This window comes from Hermetia illucens, chromosome 4, assembly GCF_905115235.1.
Source record: "Hermetia illucens chromosome 4, iHerIll2.2.curated.20191125, whole genome shotgun sequence".
NCBI classification, from domain to species: domain Eukaryota; kingdom Metazoa; phylum Arthropoda; class Insecta; order Diptera; family Stratiomyidae; genus Hermetia; species Hermetia illucens.
In genome coordinates, this window is record NC_051852.1 from 117,821,112 (window position 1) to 117,842,674 (window position 21,563).

At 41.2% G+C, this 21,563-nt stretch overlaps 2 protein-coding genes across 4 annotated transcripts in view; both read left to right on the forward strand.

Annotated features, from left to right (window-relative positions):
- Window positions 1–21,563, forward strand: part of LOC119654038 (zinc finger protein 91-like) — a 75,616-nt gene that overhangs the window by 17,142 nt on the left and 36,911 nt on the right. Inside the window, exons 6-11 of the mRNA XM_038059200.1 lie at window positions 6,277–6,416; window positions 6,844–6,857; window positions 10,839–11,588; window positions 11,677–11,931; window positions 18,335–18,575; window positions 18,640–18,882. Coding sequence (XP_037915128.1) covers window positions 6,277–6,416; window positions 6,844–6,857; window positions 10,839–11,588; window positions 11,677–11,931; window positions 18,335–18,575; window positions 18,640–18,882 — 1,643 coding nt within the window. The remainder of the gene's footprint in view (window positions 1–6,276; window positions 6,417–6,843; window positions 6,858–10,838; window positions 11,589–11,676; window positions 11,932–18,334; window positions 18,576–18,639; window positions 18,883–21,563) is intronic.
- Window positions 298–18,931, forward strand: LOC119653914 (zinc finger protein 54-like). Of its 3 annotated transcripts, XM_038059071.1 has the most exons (5): window positions 298–546; window positions 10,839–11,588; window positions 11,677–11,931; window positions 18,335–18,575; window positions 18,640–18,931. In XM_038059071.1, the coding sequence occupies exons 1-5, from the start codon at window positions 421–423 to the stop codon at window positions 18,885–18,887; spliced, it is 1,620 nt and encodes a 539-aa protein (XP_037914999.1). In that variant the 5' UTR covers window positions 298–420; the 3' UTR covers window positions 18,888–18,931. The 3 variants fall into 3 exon arrangements, 1 of the variants encoding a protein (XP_037914999.1); XR_005249784.1 differs by lacking the exons at window positions 10,839–11,588; window positions 11,677–11,931; window positions 18,335–18,575; window positions 18,640–18,931 and adding exons at window positions 5,926–6,046; window positions 6,844–7,182 and having other exon boundaries at window positions 408–546; XR_005249783.1 differs by lacking the exons at window positions 10,839–11,588; window positions 11,677–11,931; window positions 18,335–18,575; window positions 18,640–18,931 and adding exons at window positions 5,926–6,416; window positions 6,844–7,143 and having other exon boundaries at window positions 408–546.

The following is a 21,563-nucleotide window of genomic DNA, read 5'->3' on the forward strand; positions in this document are numbered from 1 at the left end:
TCCTAATCAACTGCCTCAAATCCTACTCCCTACGCATCCGCTCCAACTTCCTACATAATAATCCTTTCCTAAACATTGCCCTCAAAAATGCAAATCCGGAACAATGGATCTACCTTGCCGAGCTAGTCTCCCAATGCAATATCGAAGTATGAACTTGCCTAGTACCCTAAAACCCAAACGTTCAAATATTATTCGATAAGCGACAAACACAAAATATCACGCTTTAACAAAAGCTACAACATACATCTGGCAATACAGCCATCGGCACTTGGCAGCTCCCCAGACAAAAGCACAAAACATCGCTACAAGAGGAAGAAGAAGGAGTAGTCAACAAACAAATCCAGTGCGAATAGTGCTTTCAGCAGAGAATTGTTTAAGATGTTACTTGTTTAGTCGATAAATTATATTGGAACAGGTAAAATGGATATATGTAGTGATCCAGACCGGACATGTAGAGCATGTGTCAACCCACTCAGTGACGGGAAATATGACCTTATATCTACGCCAAACCTATCCGAACTCTATGTTCGCTTGTCCACAATGCAAGTAAGTCAGCGGAAATCTTGGGTTTACTCGTAAATATATCTGATTTTATAATATCTGGCTCCAAAGTTAATATATATAAGTTCATAGAAGCCTTACGCCAGGCTTAGAGAATAGGAAGACTTAAAATAGTAGAATAGAATGTCCAAGAAATGTTGAAATGCCTGCGGAAGTTGATAATCTTAATGAAGTTAGTAAATAGATAGCTAATAGTAGATGTAGTTATGAGTCAGATCGACAATCGGTTCGATTTGCGAACATTTTTTAAACTGAAGAACCTTGGCACAGTTTAGAGGACTTGCTTTTTTTAGCCAGTTCAAAAAAGTGACTTCTTCGTTACCACTAGAAATGCTAACATGTCCATTGACTCTGATAAGGGTATTATTATTTTTCTGTTAAGGGGAAACGGCATTGCGTCCTAAAAGAACTGATTATAGTGTACCTATTAACTACAGTATCTCAAGCAAGCCTATAACTATTAGGAATTTTTGTATATTCTCTACTTCCAAATCTTTCAACTTTGCATCTGGTGTTAAGTGTCTTAGCGAGCGCAATGCCTCCTATAATAATAATTGTTGGCGCAACAATCCAGATTGGATCAGGGCCTTGAACTGTGTTAGAACACTTCATTCAAGGCCGTAACGGTAAACTATAGTACACTGTAGGAGGCAATGTGATCAGCATTGCGCTCACTCGAGATTATTACTCTGTTTTGACTCAGTTACGCATTCACAGCTGAGTTGACTGGTATACGACGTCAAATCACGATACAAATTCCGCTGCCACCAGTGCGGTTTGAACGGCGGCCTCCCATAAGACAGCTCCTGTAGGGTACTGTAATCCTACATTGTACTATTACCGTCTTGAATGAAGTGCTCTAACACACGTTAAGGCCCCATCCAATTGAATTGTTGCGCCAACGATTATTATTAAGTGTTCTCCTAGGTGTCTCGACCAACTTTGCACAAGTGCCGGACATTGTCCCAGAAGGTCTATAGAGGTTTAGACACACACCACGCAGAGCCTGTAGGCAGTGTCCGTAGCTAACTTCCTTAGGTGATAGTTTAGTCGGCAGTGACTAGTGAGAATTCCCACTATTATCTGGAGGTTCTTCTTGGAGAGTTTTAAACAGTCTATTGTAAGCTTGGGTACGTATCTCCGAATAAGCAACCTGGTAGGCTCACCCAGTATAGTTCACTCAGCTGTTTCTTTTCATTTTCTAATGTAATAGCCATGGAACCGTTTCCGATTCCACAGAAGGGTTCTAGCCTATGTAAAGATGTCCTTGCTTCGTTCTTGATCAGTTCGTCCGCTGCCTCATTGCCTTCCAACCCAACATGGCCAGCAACCCAGAGTATGCACCCCATATTGTGCGAGCCAAGCGTATTAAGACTCTCAAGACGCTCATACCAATTTAGAGTTCACCTGGTTGGACCTAAGTGCCTTGATCGCCGTTTGGCTGTCAATCAAAATAGCAATGTTCTGTCCCCTGTAGTTCTTTTGAAGATTAAAGAAGGCACATTTGTCTATTCCGTATATTTCCGCCCATTGGCTCCAAGTACATTTTCCCTGGACCAATGACCTTGGCACCCACTCTCTCTGTTGTGAGGGATCCGTCAGTACCAAGTAATCAGCTGCTAGTTTAAGCCGTAAGTCACAGCCACGCTTTCCCAATTTGCCTTTTTACTCCAACGTGTTTCAAACTTATTATTGAAGTGAAACCTCGTCCTGTTATCGCTTGGTATCAATAATTTGACCTCTGTTTCTCGTTTCATCTCCATGCCATGCCATCGCAGGTGATCAAGCTTACGTTTCCTAGTGAATGGTACTATGGTGTTTTTGGCTGAATTGATACGCAGTTTCGCCATCCTTTACCAGGCACTAGTAACCCTGAATCAAGTTTGGATTCTATAACATAGGGTATCCTCATATTTGTCCCTACAGATTAAAACAATGTCGTCCGCGTAACCGTGGGTTTGTATTCTAGTATTTGTTAGCGCGTCCACGAATTCGTCTACTACCACACTAATATTCATAACAATAGAATTTGTACCTGTTGGTACTGCCTACTCCCTAATATTTTGCCCAGGGTGTTTCCCACTACCTTGTGGATCATGGCATCTTGTATCTCTGTGTGCGATGTATTATCGAATACCCCTTCGATACCGTTGACCGTCCTGTCCAGTAAGTGTGTTGACACTGATATAGGGGATTACGCATTAGAGTGTTCTCCATCGTTTTGAGTACGAACAATGTTAGACAAATCGGTTTGAAAGATTGAATTTAAAAGGATCCTTTTTACCCGCTTACGGAATAAAGATCACTTTCTCCCGACTCCGTGCTCTTGGTATATATCCCAGGGCTATGATGCTCCTTACCACCCTTAGAAGAGTCTCTAAGATGATTTTTAGACCTCTCTGGATTAATGCTGGGAAAATGCCATCTACTCTGGGTGATTTCCGTGGTTTAAAAGGCAGAATGTTGTCGCTTTCCGCCGTGGGGTAGGACCCCGGGAAATGAGTTCTGAGAAGCAGGCATACTCTATCCTCTTCACTCTCGGTAAATGTCCCACCCTCCTTCTGGCAGGCAGAAGATATAGTCCCGTCTTTGGCTATAGCTTTATATAGTCTGGTTGTTTCTGTGGTTCGATCCCTTCACAGAGTTCCCTGAAGCTGTACCGTTTTGCTTCCCTGATCGCGTTGCTATACGCCGTCAGTGCACTTTTGTACCTCGGCCAGTACCCTCGTACCTCTGTTCTCATTCTGGCTTGGTTCCTATTCCATCGGGGTAAATCCCTTGATAACTTGACAGCTGGCTTCATATGACGACTTCGTTGAGGTTTTCCACTACTGTTTCTAGTTTCAGTTCGCTTCCGATGTCGCCGCCCCTTGGAAGGTGAACCATGTTGTTGATCATGTGCGTTGCATATTAATCCCAATCCGCTCTCCTGAGATTCCTTATTATTCTTTTTATTTCGGAGTTGTCCTCAATATTGAATCTGATTATTCTGTGATCAGACATAGAGGGCTCATCCGACAGTCTCCAATTCCCGACCAGCCCGTTCATCAGAGTATTCCCCAGAGTTATGTCTAGTACCTCTTGTCTAGTGCTGGTCATGAATGCTGGAGTGTTCCCTATGTAATATATATCTAACTTATTAATAATAATAATAATTGTTGGCACAACAATCCATATTGGATCAGGGCCTTGAAGTGTGTTAGAGCACTTCTTTCAAGACCGTAACGGATTACAGTACTCTATAGGAGGCAATGTGGTCAGCATTACGCTCGCCCGAAATTATTACCTTGATTTGACTCACATACTCATTTACAGCTGAGTCGACTGGTATCCGACGTCAAATCACGATACAAATCCCACTGCCACTAGCGAGATTTGAACCGCGACCTTCCGTATGGCAGCCTTGTCCTCTAACCACTCAATTATCCGGACACTTATTGCTAAGAATAAATTCAAAAAGGTACTCATTGGTGATGGGCGTTGTCGTCGCAGCCGAGGGGAAATTGTAACGTCCACCTCTCAATAGTTTACGTCTTGCGACTAGCCCCGGTGGGATCCGAATGTTGTCTTCTGGGAAGTAGCCCGATGCTACAACAGCCACTCGAATGCTCCCCCGGCTTCCAATGAGACTTGGATAGCCGCAAGCTCTTCGTTTTTCGCAAGAGGAGTCCCAAATGACCTGCATGCTTCTTCCTTGCAGATCGCGAATCAGCCCCCCGTACGCCCACAGTTCCTGAGCCAGCACTATTCCAATGTTCTCCTTGGAACTTACCCTTGCAATTACCGCAGATGCTGCTCTGGCATGGTGAAGGTCTATCTGGGCTATCTTAGTGCTGGTCATTGGCTCCGTTGTTATTTGAAGTACTTCTCCACTGTCGGAGTATCACTCTCTTCTTCTGACATGGTGCTTTCCTGCACGGTGCTGTCCACCCTAAGCCCTAGAAAATATGGGTCTAGGTCGCCCAGCTTCTGTTCTTGACTGGGCAGCAGGTCTACTTCCCTGTTTGATCCACTCCTTTCCGCCTCTATGGCTTTCGAGACTTCTTTGATGGCCTCGGTATGCTTTTAACCCGGTGTCTTCTCCGAGGTGTCTTTCCCCGGCTTCTCCCTGGGCACATGCACGGGTATGTTGTCAAATTGGTAGTTGATATGGCAATTTCGACGTTTGATTGCCTCCAGAGATCGGTCATCTATCCCAATCGGGAGGAGTTTACCCGTGCCCTCCACCTTATTTCTGAAGACTCTCCACAATCGCGTATGGAGATCCTCCCTTTCTATTGTTGCGTCTTTCGGAAGAAACACTGTCACCATGTGCGTTCTTGGTATATCCTCCCTAGCACATGTCGATAGTTCTGCTCCTTCCTAGCCTGGCAATTTAGGAACTATAGTCCTAAGCCACTCTACAGTGTCCTCTATCGTGCAGTCCACGAGTATGTGCCCTGGCTGAAAGTATGCTCCCCATCCCTTGCACATCCTGACGACAAGGTCTTCGATGGTTTCCTGATCTTCACGAGTGCGTATTTGCTCGGGAAACTTTTTGGCAGTATGGCCAGTCGAATGCCCATGACTGCGCTAGCATAGCCAATGGCGGGCTTCCTGATTGCTGCCTTGATCCCTGCTCTACCCGGGCTTCTTTTCCTTTTGGATTCAGGTTTGGATTTTTTTGGGAGCATTCCCCTCATGCTATTTAATCTCCGCTGCTCTCCGCTTTCTTGGCTCCTATAAAGACCGTCCTTCAGATAACGCAGGTACCAATTAGCACCTGCGCGACTGAGGCTTGTCTACTTCCTGAGGTTTTATTTTTTTCCTTCCGGACGCATTCGTACACAACAAAACAAGTCAATCTCTTCTTAGATAATTTCCGGTCGGATGCACTAATTTCTCCAAAATGTACATACGTTTTCTTAGACAGCATCTTCCAGAAAGGCAGTTTCGCCTGCATTAAAAATAGCGTCGAGAAAAATTTGGTTGGTACGAATGAGCTCAGCCCGATGATCTTTAAACGGTTTGACTAATTCCACATTTGCAGAAATGTTTTCCTCGGATATTTGTAAAAGTCGTACTCCATATCTTTTTTTAAAAGCAAGAAAGCAATGATCCCTCATAAAACTTCTTGTGCAGCTCTTGCTCTTTAGTTTACAGAATCATAGAGTTCACTGTTGCGTGCTTCAATAAACCATTGCGAGAGTACCTTTTCCATTTTTGGAAACTCTTCGCTCTTTATCTTTATCCCTCTGAGATTTGATAGTACATATGGTAGACTTGGATAACCCGTACTTGTCAGAAAGAATTTTTGAAGGTGTTCCATTCTTACATACATCTAAAATCTTTACTTTATTTTCTAACGAATTCATTTCCGTTTAGCACTCATTTTGACACATGGTATAAAACCATAAAGATCATCACCAACTAGTTTACGGAACTAAGCATGCGGAACTTTGTATTGCGAGGAAAAATTCCATGCACAAGAACTCAAAACAAAGGAGTAAGTGATCAAAAACTATGCAACCATTTGAAACAGCCACAATTTCTCTATGTTCGCCATTCGATTTAAAATGGCAAACAAAAGCGAGTATTCGTAATATAGCGGTCCGGTACCCCCTTCAATGGATGCATTGTTCGCAGCGAGGCAGCTGTTCCGGTCCGGTTAAAAGACAGTGAGCAATTAGAAGTAAATGCTAAGCCTACTTTCAATTATTCTATTATTGAATTTAGTGTGATACTCTTAACATTGCAACAGTTATTAAAGTGTAAAGATTGTGATGGTGCAGTGACTTTTAGTAAATACGGACGTGGTTTAGGATTCAAACTTTCTGTGAGCATTCAGAAAGGATTCAATATGGTGCTAATTAACTGTAAGTGCTTAGAATGTCTTCAGTTATGTACGTTTTTTTGGCTTATTTTATAATGAAAAAAAAGACGAATATTTTATTATTTAAATGCCGAATAAAAGGCACCGAGGAGGACAACTGGTCCTCGAAATACCGGTATATGAGCAATAAGAACTCTATTCGACATTTAGAAAATAAAATTTTGCTTTTTTTCCATTTATCTCAAAATCGCGTTTTTCGTCATGATGAATGATGAAACTTGAATTTGTTATTCACAACATGAATGGCTATGTCCGGGACTAGAACTATTTTTTTATTCCAATAATTTCGTAGTTTTTTAATGAAATAATAAAAGTCCGATTTTTAGAACTTCATTTTTAAAAACTTTTTTTAGTCCCGGACATAACTACACTCATATTGATTAATAATTAATTTGATTTTTATTTTTCAGATAAATTAGAAGAGGCAAATGATTAACAGGTCGAGGTCCTACTTTTCGGGAAGGTCAACTTCAGCCGCAGTTTTAAAATAATAAATTTGTTTTTTTAATTTAAAAAAAAATACTTTTTTGTATTTAAAATTAATGTAATAATAAGTCTAAAAGATTGAAATTTCGTTTTTCTTTATTTTTATGACACAAACAAACAAAATCTTCAAACTCTAGATCATCGGGAACCCTTACGTAAATTCGAGCGAATTCTTTTTTGTTTCACAAAATCTCAAAATAAAGGGATCATTTGTAAGGGTGTGTGCGATACAAAACCTTATTAGAATCGATTCAATGTTTGTCTTCTTTAAGGTTTTGTTTGTAAAACAAGGCTGCGAAACACCATCTATACCGATATTTTCTCAAATAAAGTTAATAATAGTATATTACTATCATTTTTTGTATTTGACCGCCTCCCTTAAGTTCCTCACAAAATCATAAAAGTTTGCAGTAATAAAGGCTATAATATAAAGCATGATACCACCTTTCGTGGAATGGTTTCGTACTATTACTAACAAAGATATAATAGGTCAAATTTGTGTTTTGTTTGTTGAATGTCAGTATCACGCCAAAGCGAATATTCTGATATAATATATGCATCTACATTACGTTCTAGGTACTAATAGGACTTGTTACCACTCTGTGAGATTATAATTGATCTTCACATGCTTTCTCTCCCACCCTAGAATGGAAGGGATTAATCTGTAAGTCCAACGACCCTTCTCTGACTCACCCCTTGGCTGTTGCCATCCGCTTATGGATCTCTCCTTTTTTCATCTACGATAAAGAGGAGATGGACTTGGTGTTGTAAATGCTCATCATCTTGTCTGCCAGGATGTCAATCGCCATCATTCCCGAGAACGCTGCATCATCTGAAACGGTCTTGATGGCAGAAAACAACCTTAAGGCTGTTCTTCCTTAGACCGCACTGTTCTCCGAATTCGAACTGCATACTGGAAGATTGAACTCATGATCCTGGCTTTGAGTAGCCTGCTATACTCGGCCGTATTCGTGGTAGATGTTTTTTCGCATGCTCTATGTGGTGGTTAGCATTGAGTTTTCCGTCTATCATCATATCCAAGCACTTGATGGCCGTAGGTGTAATTTCCCTTGCGGCGCTTTCTGATGCGGACCACTTCCGTCTTTTCTTTCACGAGTACCAGTCCATCACTCTCTAACTAAACCTTAACAGCACTGATTGCTTCGTTTGAGTATAACTCAACATCTTCGAGATGTGATGCGACCACAAACATTACTATTTTGTCGGCGTAAGCGGCACGGTTAAATACATCACTGTGTTTGATATTCCACAGTGGAGGGGTGGGTGTGGAGCCTTGTGGGACACCCGCGGAGACAACGTACTCGTTGGATTCATCATCGGGTTCATACCAGAGCATCTGCTCTTGCAAGTAACTATCGACAATAGTAGCGAAACAGGTGGGAACACCAATCGTCACCAGAGACTTTGTTATAAGGCTCCAATTGCCCGAATTGAATGCATTCCTCACGTCCAGGCTCACCACCATGCAATATCTGTTCGTACAATCCCTTCCATGTCCTTCCAGTAACCATTTTGATGTTGTTAATAGTTAATCTGGCCCTCCGAAACCCATACTACCGATTTGAAAAGCCTGTTTGGCGAGTAATCTATTGTAAATTACCCACTTCAACATTTTCCCCGTAGTGTGTAGAAGTGTAGTGTATAGGAAAACGGTTCGCCTGGGGGTTTACCAGCTTTAGGCAGCAGTACCACCTTCTGTAACTTCCATGATGCAGGAAATCTCCTCTCAGACATTCATGTTTTGAACAACTCCTCCAACATAACATGTTTGAGGGCTTTATTCAGTATGCTGTCCAGACCCGGGGCTTGCTGTCGCCTATTCAACCTCATATTTCTAGCAGCTTGGAATCGGCGTTACATTCAGGTGTCGCTGGAAGGTGTCAGTAATCTCCTCTTGTTGGGGAAATAGCCTCTGAATGATTTTTAACAAGAGATCTGATCTACGGAGATGAACTACCTCTGAATCGTCTCGTCATTTATAGGCGCTACTGTTCGAGTTTACATCCACATCCGAACAGAGCTGCTTAAAACTTTTTCTCTTACTCCGCTGAATGGCGAGCTTTAGGTTTTTACAGGATTTCTTACAAGCATGCTCCTTTTGCCCTTGGTCGATCCTACCTATTGCTCTTCGAGTTGGTCGTCTGGATGGCCATTTCACTGTGTCATTAGAAATTGGATCTTTTAGTGGGGAATGAGTATCTTCTAGCATGGATCGCTAGGCTGGTCTAGCTACATCTCTATGAATGTTTGTTTCTCCATTGATTTTGCACATCAAGCTGGCGTTCTTTTAGATTTTGACTTGCCAGGACATATTACGTGCCAGCCCATATTTGTATTAACCTCATTTTTTCCGTTAACCCCTTCCTAAATTCCGGGCATTTACCATTTCCGCCAATATGCCATTTATCCCGTCCCTCCTTTTCTTCGTACAAAATGTATTTGGGTCCATTGCACTCCTTGGCAATATGTCCTTTCTCTCGACACACCTTCAACATCGATCGGACTGGGCGATGCCACTAGTGCAGGCCTTCACGAAGTGTCCAAACATCAGGAATTTGAAGTATCTTGTTAGAGAAATATGTTTCCTTAGACGTCAAACAATCCATCCAATCCAAATATTCCCTACTGCCAATAATTTCTGCACTGCCTTCACTGCCATTCGCATTGTGGTCGTTTGAGTACCGCCGTAAGCTTTTCTCTCGATGGATTCTTCTCCGAATTCCTCTGACTTGAATTGTTGTTTCAAGGTAGTGCAGATCTTTTTTCTGGATGTCGCCTCATCGAGATCCTTGCATTGTATATAGATCTCATGTTTTTGGGAACGTATCGCGGTATTCTCTTGTAGCGAGTTTATAACTTGATTATGAAAGCTATCAGTTTTTCCCATACTGGATTTTTTCAGCTTAAACATGAGATACCCTTTCTGCGTCCTCTGGATTTGGCGGACATTTCGGCCTAGGTCTGAATTAGCTCTTTTTGTTTCCTGTTCTTCTTTTTACGACCTTAGTCTGTCTGTCTCGATTTATTCGGAAACGGCTGAAGCAATTGTCACAAAGTTTGGTAAGAACAACATATAGCAAATGGCGTAATTTTCTGTTGAGTTTAAGGGGGGGGGGGGGCTCAAATAAAAGGGCTTGACCTGTACTTTTTGAAACTGATGCTATTTCTGATATTGGGTGAAACTTAGGAGAGCGAGGGCTAAAATGTATAAACCGGAAAGTGTAACAGGTCTCGTTTTCAGAACCTATCCAACTGAAAAATCTGAAAGAAATTACAGTATGTAATTTCTGCTATTGCTGCTACAACCCTCCTCTTCGGTCACTCCTTGGTAAAGTTTACTAGGGAAGTTACCGAGGGTTATTGGTCTAACTTGAAGATGCTTTATCGATCGTTTTCCCTACAAGAAAAATTGCTGGTTTAAATTGCAACATCTTTATTTGGGTTAGCACTAATCTTCACTCACATTTAGGTTTTAAATCTGGAACACAGATTCACAACTTAACATTATTGAAGATTACTTGCTGTTGATGTTGCAATTGTAATTGTGGGTTGGTTGCTTTTGTTGATAATAATATCCCTCTGTGGCATTCCTTTTCAAGTTCCAATTATATTTATTGGTGGCTGGCTCATATTTAATTAACTTTCCCAAAAAGTGTAACGTATGATCTGCATTGTTAATTGAAGGCTTTTTATTACTGCTGACCAAAATGTTAGCGAGCGGTCGCAATATTGTGTTGTTGCTCATCCTAGCTAACTAACATTGTCCGTTCGAATATGGGGCATGGATCTATGTGAGTCGGTAGTCTTCTGGTGTCCATCCCATAATATCTAGTCACATTAATCTGATATTTTCCTTTATTAAACATTTTTTTAAATCCACATTTTCATTTATTTATAGCTTAGTTCGGATGACCCATTGCCTAAAATGCTTTGCACTAAATGCTACAATCTCATACGAGAATTTGATGCCTTTCAAAAGATGTGCATTGAGTCCTACAATTTCCTATATTCCAAATTTTTAGAAAAATGTTTAAAATTGGAATCAATGAACGAACTTGTTGTGAAGGAAGAAAAGATTTCTGTAGGTGATTATCCATTAGAGATTCAACCGTATATTGGTTTCGAAGGTGGTAATGATAACATCAGTAAAAAAGATATAAATATCACCGTTCTGAATAATGAGGAATGTTCTAGTGAACAGAAACTCAAAGAATCAAAAGAGGGCATTCCAGATTTCTCAGTCGATGACTCAGATGATGAAATTTTGGCAGAAAAAGTGAAAAAGTCAGAACGAATCAAAATAGAAAATATTAACGAAAATAAGGTAAACAGCATGGCTGTTGAAGTATCGCCTTATAATATAGCAGCAAACCGTAATGAGACTGAATCGCCAGATGCCGACACAACACTGCAAAATCCGAAGCGAAGAAGAAAAACTCGGAAAGAAAAAAAATCATCCTCAGATGACGATCCAAGTGTAAGTGGTAAAGAGAGCAGTGAGACTAATATAAAGGCCGATAAAGACTTGTCTAAGACCGGAGAACTTGAGCATCATAGAACTAGTCCATTTGTATGCGGTAAATGTTCCAAAAAGTTTTACACAAAAGTCCATTATGAGGGGCATATGAGAAAACATCAGGGAGAAAAGGTAGCTTTTTATGCAATAATAATCTCTATAAGATATATAGCACTATCTTTTATCGTCTAAAATAACAATCATTCGTATTATCTTACAGCCTTATGTATGTGAGCATTGCCCCAGAGGATATTCAAGACTGGTCCGGCTGAAAGATCACATTTTAAGTGATCACTCCGGCGAAAAAGTTTGGTATTATTGCACTGTGGAAGGATGTGAAAGAAAGTATAGATGTCAGCAGAGTTTAGATCGTCACCTAAAGGGCCACTTCAATCCCCAACCTGAAACGAAAACCAAGAAAGCTACCGTCATTTGCGAACAGTGTGGTAAAATACTTTCTAAAGGTGTACTGCGGGTAGGTAATTTTTTGATACATTTTCAAAAATTGGTTGCGATTATTTTATACATTTCATGAAAATCTAGTTCAATCGGTTGTGGAAGAGGGCTAGGGGAGGATGATCCCGTCCGGAAAGTATATAAGGAAAATTATCTATGATAGAGAAGGAACACGTTGCAGATTCTGCCTCAGACGGAGCGATTGCATAGGCCTGGACACCAGACCGCGTTTAGGGTTATCGAATTGGTGGACCTTGAGGCAAAACTGGGTTGTCTGGAGTTCTGTATTAAGGCAGGTCTAGATCGAATACCGATTATTGTCTCGTTGATAATGATGATGATATTTGCCACCAAGGCAAGCACATCGGAATTCTACCTTCCACGGTTAAACGGATGAAGATTATCACAGAACAGAGTAGGCGTGTATAGCCTTCTAAGCTTCATGAAAAATAGGGTCTCTGGCCGAGGATGTTTTTTTTTAATGTACACAACCGTGATCCGTCCCATATATCTGTACGGTTTTAATCACTTTGGCCCTTTACGCCTCCTTACGAGATCAACGATGTTCGCACGCAAATTTCGTCAGCAAGTTAAAGTTCGGTAGAAGTGAAGCACTTTTCTACATTTAGTAGCAAGGAAAACTCCGAATCTTTCTTGATCCTGTAAAGAGGGGTAGAACCGTTAGTGAGAGATGAATTGCTTTCTTTCACTTCAAAGGAAACTGCACGCGTCGGCGGTCCGTAAGAGAAGGCCGGAAACTTGTGCGCCACCGAGTTTGAAGGTGTGATTTCGTGGCACTAGGACTTTAAAGGTGGGTAGCGGCCTCCGCGGACCGTCCACCCTAATGAGGGCCTGTGAACACGTCTCGAGATCCCTGGGTTCGGCGGGGAATTGCAGATTCTGCTCGAACACCATCTCCGCGGGGTGCCCATGAACTCCTCTCGGTGGGCGTGGAAAGGCCGAGGAGGACGAAAGGCAAAGACCGCAACCACGACGGATCATTGCGAGCAATTAAGGCGACCTTTAGTGTCCGGTGCCAACGTTCCAACATCCCATTGGACTGCGGATGGTATGTAGTAATCCTGTAACGTTTGAAACCAAGGAGCTTGCCTAACTCAGAGAAAAGAGTAGACTCAAACTTCATTCCCTGGTCCGTGATGATTACGGCTGCTACACTAAAGCGCGGGATCCATTCTCGACAGAGGGCCTCGGCGCATGACTGTGCCGTAATATCAGAGAGAGGTATTGTGGTCCGTGAACACGGTGAACGGCCTGCCCTCAAGGGAGAAGTGGAAGTATTTAGTGGAGAGCTACGCGGAGAGTAGCTCACGATCGTTGAGCTAGGTTAAGTTGTTTCGAAAAGAAGCAACGGTTGCCAGATTTGATTCACCCGTTGGTGAAGAGCGTTGCCTATTGCTGTGTTTGAAGCATCGACGAATACAGGTAGGGGGGCATCTGGACGAGGAAATGTCAGCAATGTAGCCTCAACAAGCTGTTGTTTGAGAAACAACACCTGGAAGGCCTTATTAGACCACGCAACTTGGCGGGAGTTTTTGGTTTTGGGCCCCGCGCGCTTTCAATACGCAAAACTGCTAAAAATACCTCAATGATTGCACGAATTAATAATCAAATACTCAGTTAATAATCATAGGCATGAATTAATAAATTTTCTTCGGAGTGTTGCTTGTAAGTCAATACAAGTTGGGAAACCGGAAGCTGAACGCTTCAGTTATGAAAGGTTTTTTGTATTTGTCCCATTAGTAGTTTTATGTGAGGATATCCACTTTCGCGTTATATTGACATTTAAAGTTTTGAATTTGCAAAGAAGCGACAGCTTTGACCTATTATAACTTTGTTAGTAATGCTGGGATTTCCATCAAACTTAGTAGGTTCTACGATAAGTTTAAAGGTGGTTCTGCAGCCAACTGCTAAAAATTATAGCAATATACTATTATTAACTTTATTTGAACAGATTTCGGTATGGAGGGTGCTTCGGAGTCTAGGCACGATACAGTGGTAGCCTCCTGGTTTTTTTTTCAGATTTTTCGGATGGATAGTTTCTGAGAATGGATCCGTTAAAGAAATGATCAATTTTGACTCCCGCACTCCCTACCTTTCAATCAAATATCAAAACTAAGACCGGTTTCAGAAAGTACTAACCGAGACCTTTCATTTGATACCCCACATATATTGTCATGTGGGGTATCGCCGCGGCGGCGGCAGCACAGTGCACCGCAGACGCGAATTCACCCCGGCAATGCAGTCGTGTTTCATGCCTCCGATGTGCGGCCACACTGTTCTATTTTGTGGTGACCAGTGTAATGCAGGAAATACAATAGGACCAAGTCAAAGAAGGTCATGTGTAGGTGCTACTGGGGTCGGCAATCCTTCCCTGTACTCTTACGTCTCCTTCTCTTGATCTTGATTGTTACTAGACTCCCTCAGTCACGATACTGGGCAGTAACATCCTAGCCGAGATAATGGATTTTCAATGAGTTTGAACCACGAGAAATAAAACTACCTATCTCCGAATGTCAAGCTTATTATCGCTGATATTTACTTGATGACCTTCTTCTTGATTTCTTAATTGCCACTTCCGCCTTATCCTAAATCTGGCAGTTACCACCCACACAGAATAAAAATATCGCCCTTACATGTAATGGTAGATAGATTGGTCAAAGTGCCGCTCAGTGCGGGAATATTAAATAAAAAAGCAGAAAGAGTATATTAATGACAGGGTTAAGAACGGCTTCCAACCATTGGGTTGGAAAAATGCGAATTTGACGGACGCAGACGGAATTGCTGCGAGGATACAACGCCTTACCAGTTAAAAATTTGGTATGAGCGAACCCAATCATGAAAAAATCTTCCAGATACCACGACGATGACCTGACTTAAATCATGTGGTGTATATTAACGTCGAACGTTACGTCAAATGTATGTGTGAGTCTGGATGAGGTGGAGGAGAGTCAAAGCCTTTGAGCATTGAGACCCTAATGGGTCTCGATTCCCTCGTTTAACAGAATATCCCGGTGTCGTTTATGTATCGCAGGGTTTCCGTTAGTGGAGCCCCCCGTCTCGCGCCTCTCCAGACAGCGAAAATGATATTGAGTTGATTTGCCTCAAGTTCTTTGGATTTGAATAGTCATCTTTCCCAGACTTAGATATGAAGATGGTAACTTCTGCCACGTAGCCCAGAGCATATCCTCGAAAAATATTCCCTAAAAGTTGCTCTAAATGGTATATACCCTCCTTTATCACCGGTGAATAGATGCCATCCATGCCAGTTGCTTTGAAGTGTTGAAAAGGATAGCATGGCAGCTCTCGTCTTTTTCCTTCCAGTTTGTTACAGTACGCTCTAAAGGAGTTTCGCTGCGAACGTTCTACGAGCCTCTTGAATCCCCGCTGAGTTTTTGATGTTTAACCAGTTTTCATTCTTATTGCTTTTACAAGCACGATTCAGAAGTCGTCTGGTTGATTTACTGAATTTCTGCTGTTCTCGGTTCCACCATGGAATATTTTTACCGCTTTGGCCTCGGGTAATAGAAAAAGTTTTTTCAAAGCACTCTAAAACGTGTGATTCAGAGTTTCCAATTGATGATTGTTGCCAAGAAGTTCATTGAACTCTGTCCAATCTGTTTTCTTAGCATTCCAGCTTTGTATTACAGACTGTTCGCCTGTAATAGTCAGACTGAATTCTAGGTTTCCGTGAATTGAGAGTGAAACTTCGTCTAATACCCGCCAGTGTGTAATCAACTATAACACTTTTGAAGTGCAGATTGTTAGGCCAATTATTTCCTTTCTCGGTCCCAACGTTTGAACCAGTTGAAGTGGTGAAATTAAATAGCATTTTTCTTTTGGGATTGAATTTGCTACTGATCCGAACAAATATGATGAGCGTTCGCATCACAATCTATTAAGAGTTGGACATCAGTTAATTTTGCATACCCTATCGCGTCTCTTAGTTCTTGCGTCGGTGGAGGATACACAGAATTATAGGATAAGTAAGTAGAGGAACTATGACGTTTCTTCTCTTTTCATTATTTTTGTATTGTAGGTTGACCGCAACTGGGTCCTGGAAACAGCATTTATCCAGTTTGGTTGCCTCTAACAATTCTGACATCAGGACGCAGGCTCTCAGTCTCAAGGAACTCTCGTCGAAGAAGATCTTAGCCCCTTTGCTTATCCGATACCATAGATTTTGTTAAATTGAATCCATAGCTCTTCTACCAGAAATATAAAATGGCAGTTCGGCAACTTTGCCTGCCTTTTTGCCAGTAGGAAAGAGGAAAAGGCGCTGGCATGCTGCAGGATAATTTGACTAACCTTTATGTTTGTAGATGTAAGTTTAGTCTAATGTGAAAACCGCTGCTCACTGAAAAGTCTAATGTGAAAACCGCTGCTAACTGAATGGATTTGACTGAGGTTATCAGTTTATTCATACCTTCCGCGAAAAATTTCCTGTGTTTGGATGAATGAATGAATTAAAACCGAAGCACTGATGAAGGCGAAATATGCATATTTGCAGACAATTAAAATATTTAGCAAGTTAAACGGTTCTGAATTATTATAGTAGATAAGATTTAGCCTGAACTCCCCTCTTCCTTACTCCTGAAGTTTCCTTCTGCGGAGTCTTTCTCTCCCGTTTTCCAGGAGAATTAGGCAACAGTGTCACCAACAGACTGGCCGCAATCAGGTTTCCAGCTCCTCTTATCAAGGGAGTTGTTTTACTCTCGATTTTGGCTGACCGCATCATAGACACTGGGTGCAGGTTTTCCACCGAAGTAGAGAGCACGTCTTCCACAGATTCCTCCGTAGGGGAACATAATCTGGTGGCATCTTCCACAGATTTCTCCGTAGGGGAACATAATCTGGTAGCGTCTCCAAAATCCGTGATTCGGCTGCGGCCTGGTTGTTCAAAGTCATGGGTGGATTCGAAGGCTTCGACTACATACCACTTAAAGAGTTGCAATCCATCCATGCTTCCAGACACCCTTAGTGTTATAGTAGTAGTTCGCGGGGACATCAGTATTGACAAACATTAAAAAATGGTTACGACTCTAATGTTGGCGAGTTTCATATCCAGTTTCAAAAAGTTTTCGAGTAGGATATGCCTCTGCTGGTATCTCACTTCATTAATTATCTAAGGCTGTGGTGGTCATCTGGTGTTTTGCTATTATTGATATTTACTGGGTTACTATTTTTACTTTAGACTTGAATATAGCCAACATTAAATTGTTATCTAAGGCCCTAGGCAAGGCTGTAGGGAAGAAGTGGCCAGGACTGAAAATTATATGACCTTCCTGGGATTTACAGAATCACAGTAATTTTTCCAAGGATTTTAAAACAAGTCAATTTTGAGATTCCATCTCAACTGTGCTCACAGGCTACATGGTTGAAAGGTTACATTCAATCTAAGTTGTTGGATTAAATAGACTTCATCATTGGAGCATCAGCACAAATCAATATGGCAGGGCATAGATTGACTCGTTAGCATTATCGATGCCAGTTCAGTCAATTTTCAATAACGAAAGCGAAAGTGTATTGAGATAGGTTGGGAGCAACCCACTCGTCTCACTGTGGATTTCATGCCGGAATTGTCGATTCCAGAATTAACGAGGAAGCAATTCAGGGAACTGCTAACAGATAAAAAATTTGAATCAAGTGTAAAATTTATCAAATGGAAAGTTTTTCTGCTGTCTGAAAAACGAGATCCATCCTCTCAATGCATTTATTGACGGTCAAGCCATTTGAAAAGCGCATCTCTAGCCAAATATTGAACGTAGCAAGTAGACCGATTTATATGGCATGTAAGGTCTCCGTGCTCGAATTAGCGATCGGAGTACAGCTCTATTGTTGGAATTTCTGCGGGGTTTCAAACTGAAACGGTAAGACAAATTGCAGACTGACTTCTTTAATGACGTTCTACTTGCAGGATCGACTATTGAAGTCCTTTGGTGATTGATTGATAGATTGATAGAAAGGAATCAAAGATGATCCATTGTAACTCCATCTCCTTCGTCAACCAGAGCTGTAGAGAGGAAATCTGGGCGGGGTGAAAATAATGTGGGCCCATATTATCATTTTTCACTGAAATTTCTAGTCTGGACTCCCGTGAAAACTTCGGGCCCGGAGAGAATTCCCCTCTTTCTACCCTCTTCTCGTCAGGACTGTCGTCAACTATTTGTGAACTCCTTGCTTAGCTGGTGGGGTTTATCCATTGTAATTGTTTGAGGCTTAGGGTCTCTAGTGTGGGCGAATTTCGAAATCAATCAAAATTATAATAAGGCAGGTATGGGCAAAAGTTATTGCTTTGGTGTCCTATACTCGTACGCTTTGTAAAATATAAGTTTGAAGTTGATCATATAGAGTTTAATAAATCCAAGTGGCAAAGAATTGCTCATATTTTTTTTTTACCACAGGAACACGAAATGATGCACAAAGGAATATTCCCTCATGTATGCGATCAGTGTCCAAAGAAATTTCGTTTTCGTAACAAATTGGAGGAACACAAATTAGTACATTTGGGTATCAAAAAACATTCCTGTTCGGTATGCGGCATGAAGAAAACAACAAAAAAGGAACTTGCAGCGCATATGAATGTACACACCCGTGAGAAAGAGTATCCTTGTCAGTTTTGTAAATCATGTTTTCTAACCAACGGTAAATGCGCGTGGAAATAACATCCTAAAATAAAATAAATGAAATTTATTCCTTTCCTTGACAGCGAACCTTGTTCGTCACATCCTTGTTGTTCATGACGGTATCAAAAACTTCCATTGTACATATTGTGGTCAGTCTTTTGGAAAATCGGAGACTTTGAAACATCATATGATGCGTCACACCGGCGAGAAACCACATAAATGTCCATACTGTGAAAGGAGATTTATACAGAAAGCTGCCATGATAATCCACGCTAGGCGTCATGAAGCGAAAGGCGACAAATTAATTGATGCTCCCAGTGAACCAAGTTAGCTATGCTTCTCTGCAATATTACAATGAAATTATGCAATTGTTTAGTTAGGTGATAAAATATTTTTACAATAAAATATAAAATGATCTGAACTGTTCTATTTTTTGCTAGCTTAGTTTGCCTGAAAGGAATACTTCTTGGAGTTTTATTTTATGCTCTACATGATGTTTTTTGTTGCCTTGCTTACTTGGAAGTCGCTCTGGTAAGAGGTGTATTAGTGGCGTGCGGCTAGGGTTATCAAGTTTTCAGCATCAAAAAAGTGTTCTCAGAGTTATAATGAAATCCTGAAACGTGAGCTTCCTTCTTAAACGAGCAAAACTTCCTCCTCTCTTCGAGTATCCTTCGTGGTAAGAAATAAACTATAAAACGTTAAAAAATAGTTGATGGTTTCATTCCGAGCAGAGGCAATTCTTCAGGCGCTTTCTTACCTCTGCCCTGCAGTAGCCGATTAGTTAGTTTAGTTAGTTTCCATGTATAATACTACTCGCATAAACTAAATGACCCTATGAGTAAGGGCTTAACAATAAACTCAAGGTCTTCCCTGTTTGTCTTCAAAGGCGACTAAGAAGGATATAAATTTGTGAGCTAGCATTCTGCAAATTCCGAAACTTTGCTGCTGCCGAAAAGGCAACAACAACACCTCAACGTTCTTTGATCTTGCAATAATTTCCCTGTAGTCCTTTCTGCTCTTAGTTGTTGTAGGTTTGTTGCTTTTCATCCTGACAAATCTTGCCCCTATCGTCTCTTGATTTGATTTCTTGGTTTCTGAATATTTTATCTCCTTGCTCTGGGTCGTTAGCTTATCAAAAAATTTCATTCGACTTATCTAGAATATTTCAAAACTGCTTGGTAAAATCTGCGGCAACTTATGAGCCAATAAAAGATTTGGTAATTACTTTTCTCGTTCGCATTTTATTCGCAATTCAACTCATCCCAAAGGCTCTCGAGTTTTTATGTGGGCGTTGAAACACCACCGCCCGACTTTTGTTGAAATGGAAAAAAATTAAAACAAATCGTGAAAAGCTGATGGCTTCACGAACTTTTTATGGACCGGATCCAATGCTCATTCGTGGTAATCAATGAGATCGTGAATTTTATCTGTGATCTGTGATCTCTTGCACTTCAATGCGAATTATGCAAGAGGTACGTAGGGTTTGGTAGCTTCATTAAAATGGGCTTGAAAGTCTACCCATTGGATCAGTATTTTATCCTTTTCGTGCAAGAGATAACCGTTTTTTTTCCAGATACCTATTTGCTCTACGCTCGAATGGCCTGCTGTCGTCCTTTATAGTTTTGCGGAATATGCTCTCATTTTAGCCTTTTCTATCCTTTTATTTCACTCCAGTCTCAACTGCTTGTAAGCTTCCACCAATGATCATGTTCCTCATTGTAGAGTTTTCAGATTCAGGATCTATCAATCAGAACATTACTAGTTTCCTCCTCTTTCAATACCTTTAACTTCTTCTAGTTGGGCATTAGGGACATCTTCCAAAATAATGGCCTGAGGATGTCAAGGAAGGGGTGGGAATCTCAGAGGCCGCGGCTCACTGAACATCTGAGGCAGACGGAACAATGATTGAGGATGTGATCCGTCGTAGTCCGGAGATTTGCGACCCATGCGCGCGACCGACCCTTTTTTAAGGTTTTGTGTAAACACAAAACCTTATTAAAATCGGTTTACTGTCTGTCTGTCTGTCTGTCCGTCTGTCTGTCTGTCTGTCTGTCTGTCCGTCACACGCACTTTTCTCGGAGACGGTTATGGCGATTGACACCAAATTTGGTAGAAAGGTGGGAACTGTGAACACTCACGCATACAGCGAATTACATCTTTTTACGTCGAATTTAAGGGGGGGGGGGAGTCCCCATACATGCAAAATTTTTTTTCATCAAATATAGTCATGTGGGGTATCAAATTAAAGGTCTCGATTAGTACTTTTCAAAGCCGATCTTAGTTTTGACATTCGTTGGAAGGGTGGGGATCGCGGGGGGTTGAAAGTGATCACTTCTTTAAGCGGGCCATTCTCAGAAACTACCAAACCGAAAAATCTGAAAAAAATCAGGAGGCTGCCACTATACGGTGCCTGGGCTCCGAAATACCTTCCATGCCGATATCTGTTTAAATAAAGTTAATAATAGTATATTACTACAATTTTTTGTGTAATTGGTTAGAAACCCCCCTTAAATTTATCCTAGTACCATGAAATTTTGCAGTAATATAGGCTATAATATAGAGCATGATCTTACCAAGTTTGGTGGAAATTGCACTATTACTAACAAAGTTATAATACCTCAAATTTGTTGCTTCTTTGAAAATTGAAGACTATGAATGTCAATATAACCCGAAAGTGGATACTCTCACATAATATATGGATATATTACGTGCTATGTACTAAGAAATACACAAAACCTTTCGTACCTGAAGCGTCCAGCTTCCGGTTTCCCGACTTGTTTATTTTTACTTTCAAATTCGCGGTTATATTGTTAGGTGCACGCGAATCCCTTCGTTTGTTTAGAGTATTTTTCAGGATCCGGTGTGGACTCACGAATTGGCAATAACACGTGATTTTCTTTGTAAAATGACACGTGAGGGATCGAAGTGTTCATTTGACTTCAGTTGCGCCGACAGTTACGTCACAGTGTTTTACGTGGGTACTTGTCTCGTGGACTTAATCCCACGG

Bases quoted from the DNA above. Each gene is read 5' to 3' on its own strand.
- LOC119653914 (XM_038059071.1), top strand. From the start codon at position 421: ATGGATATATGTAGTGATCCAGACCGGACATGTAGAGCATGTGTCAAC. The intron at 547-10,838 runs GTAAGTCAGCGG...ATTTATTTATAG, and splicing joins TTCGCTTGTCCACAATGCAA to CTTAGTTCGGATGACCCATT. The intron at 18,576-18,639 runs GTAAATGCGCGT...TTTCCTTGACAG, and splicing joins ATCATGTTTTCTAACCAACG to CGAACCTTGTTCGTCACATC.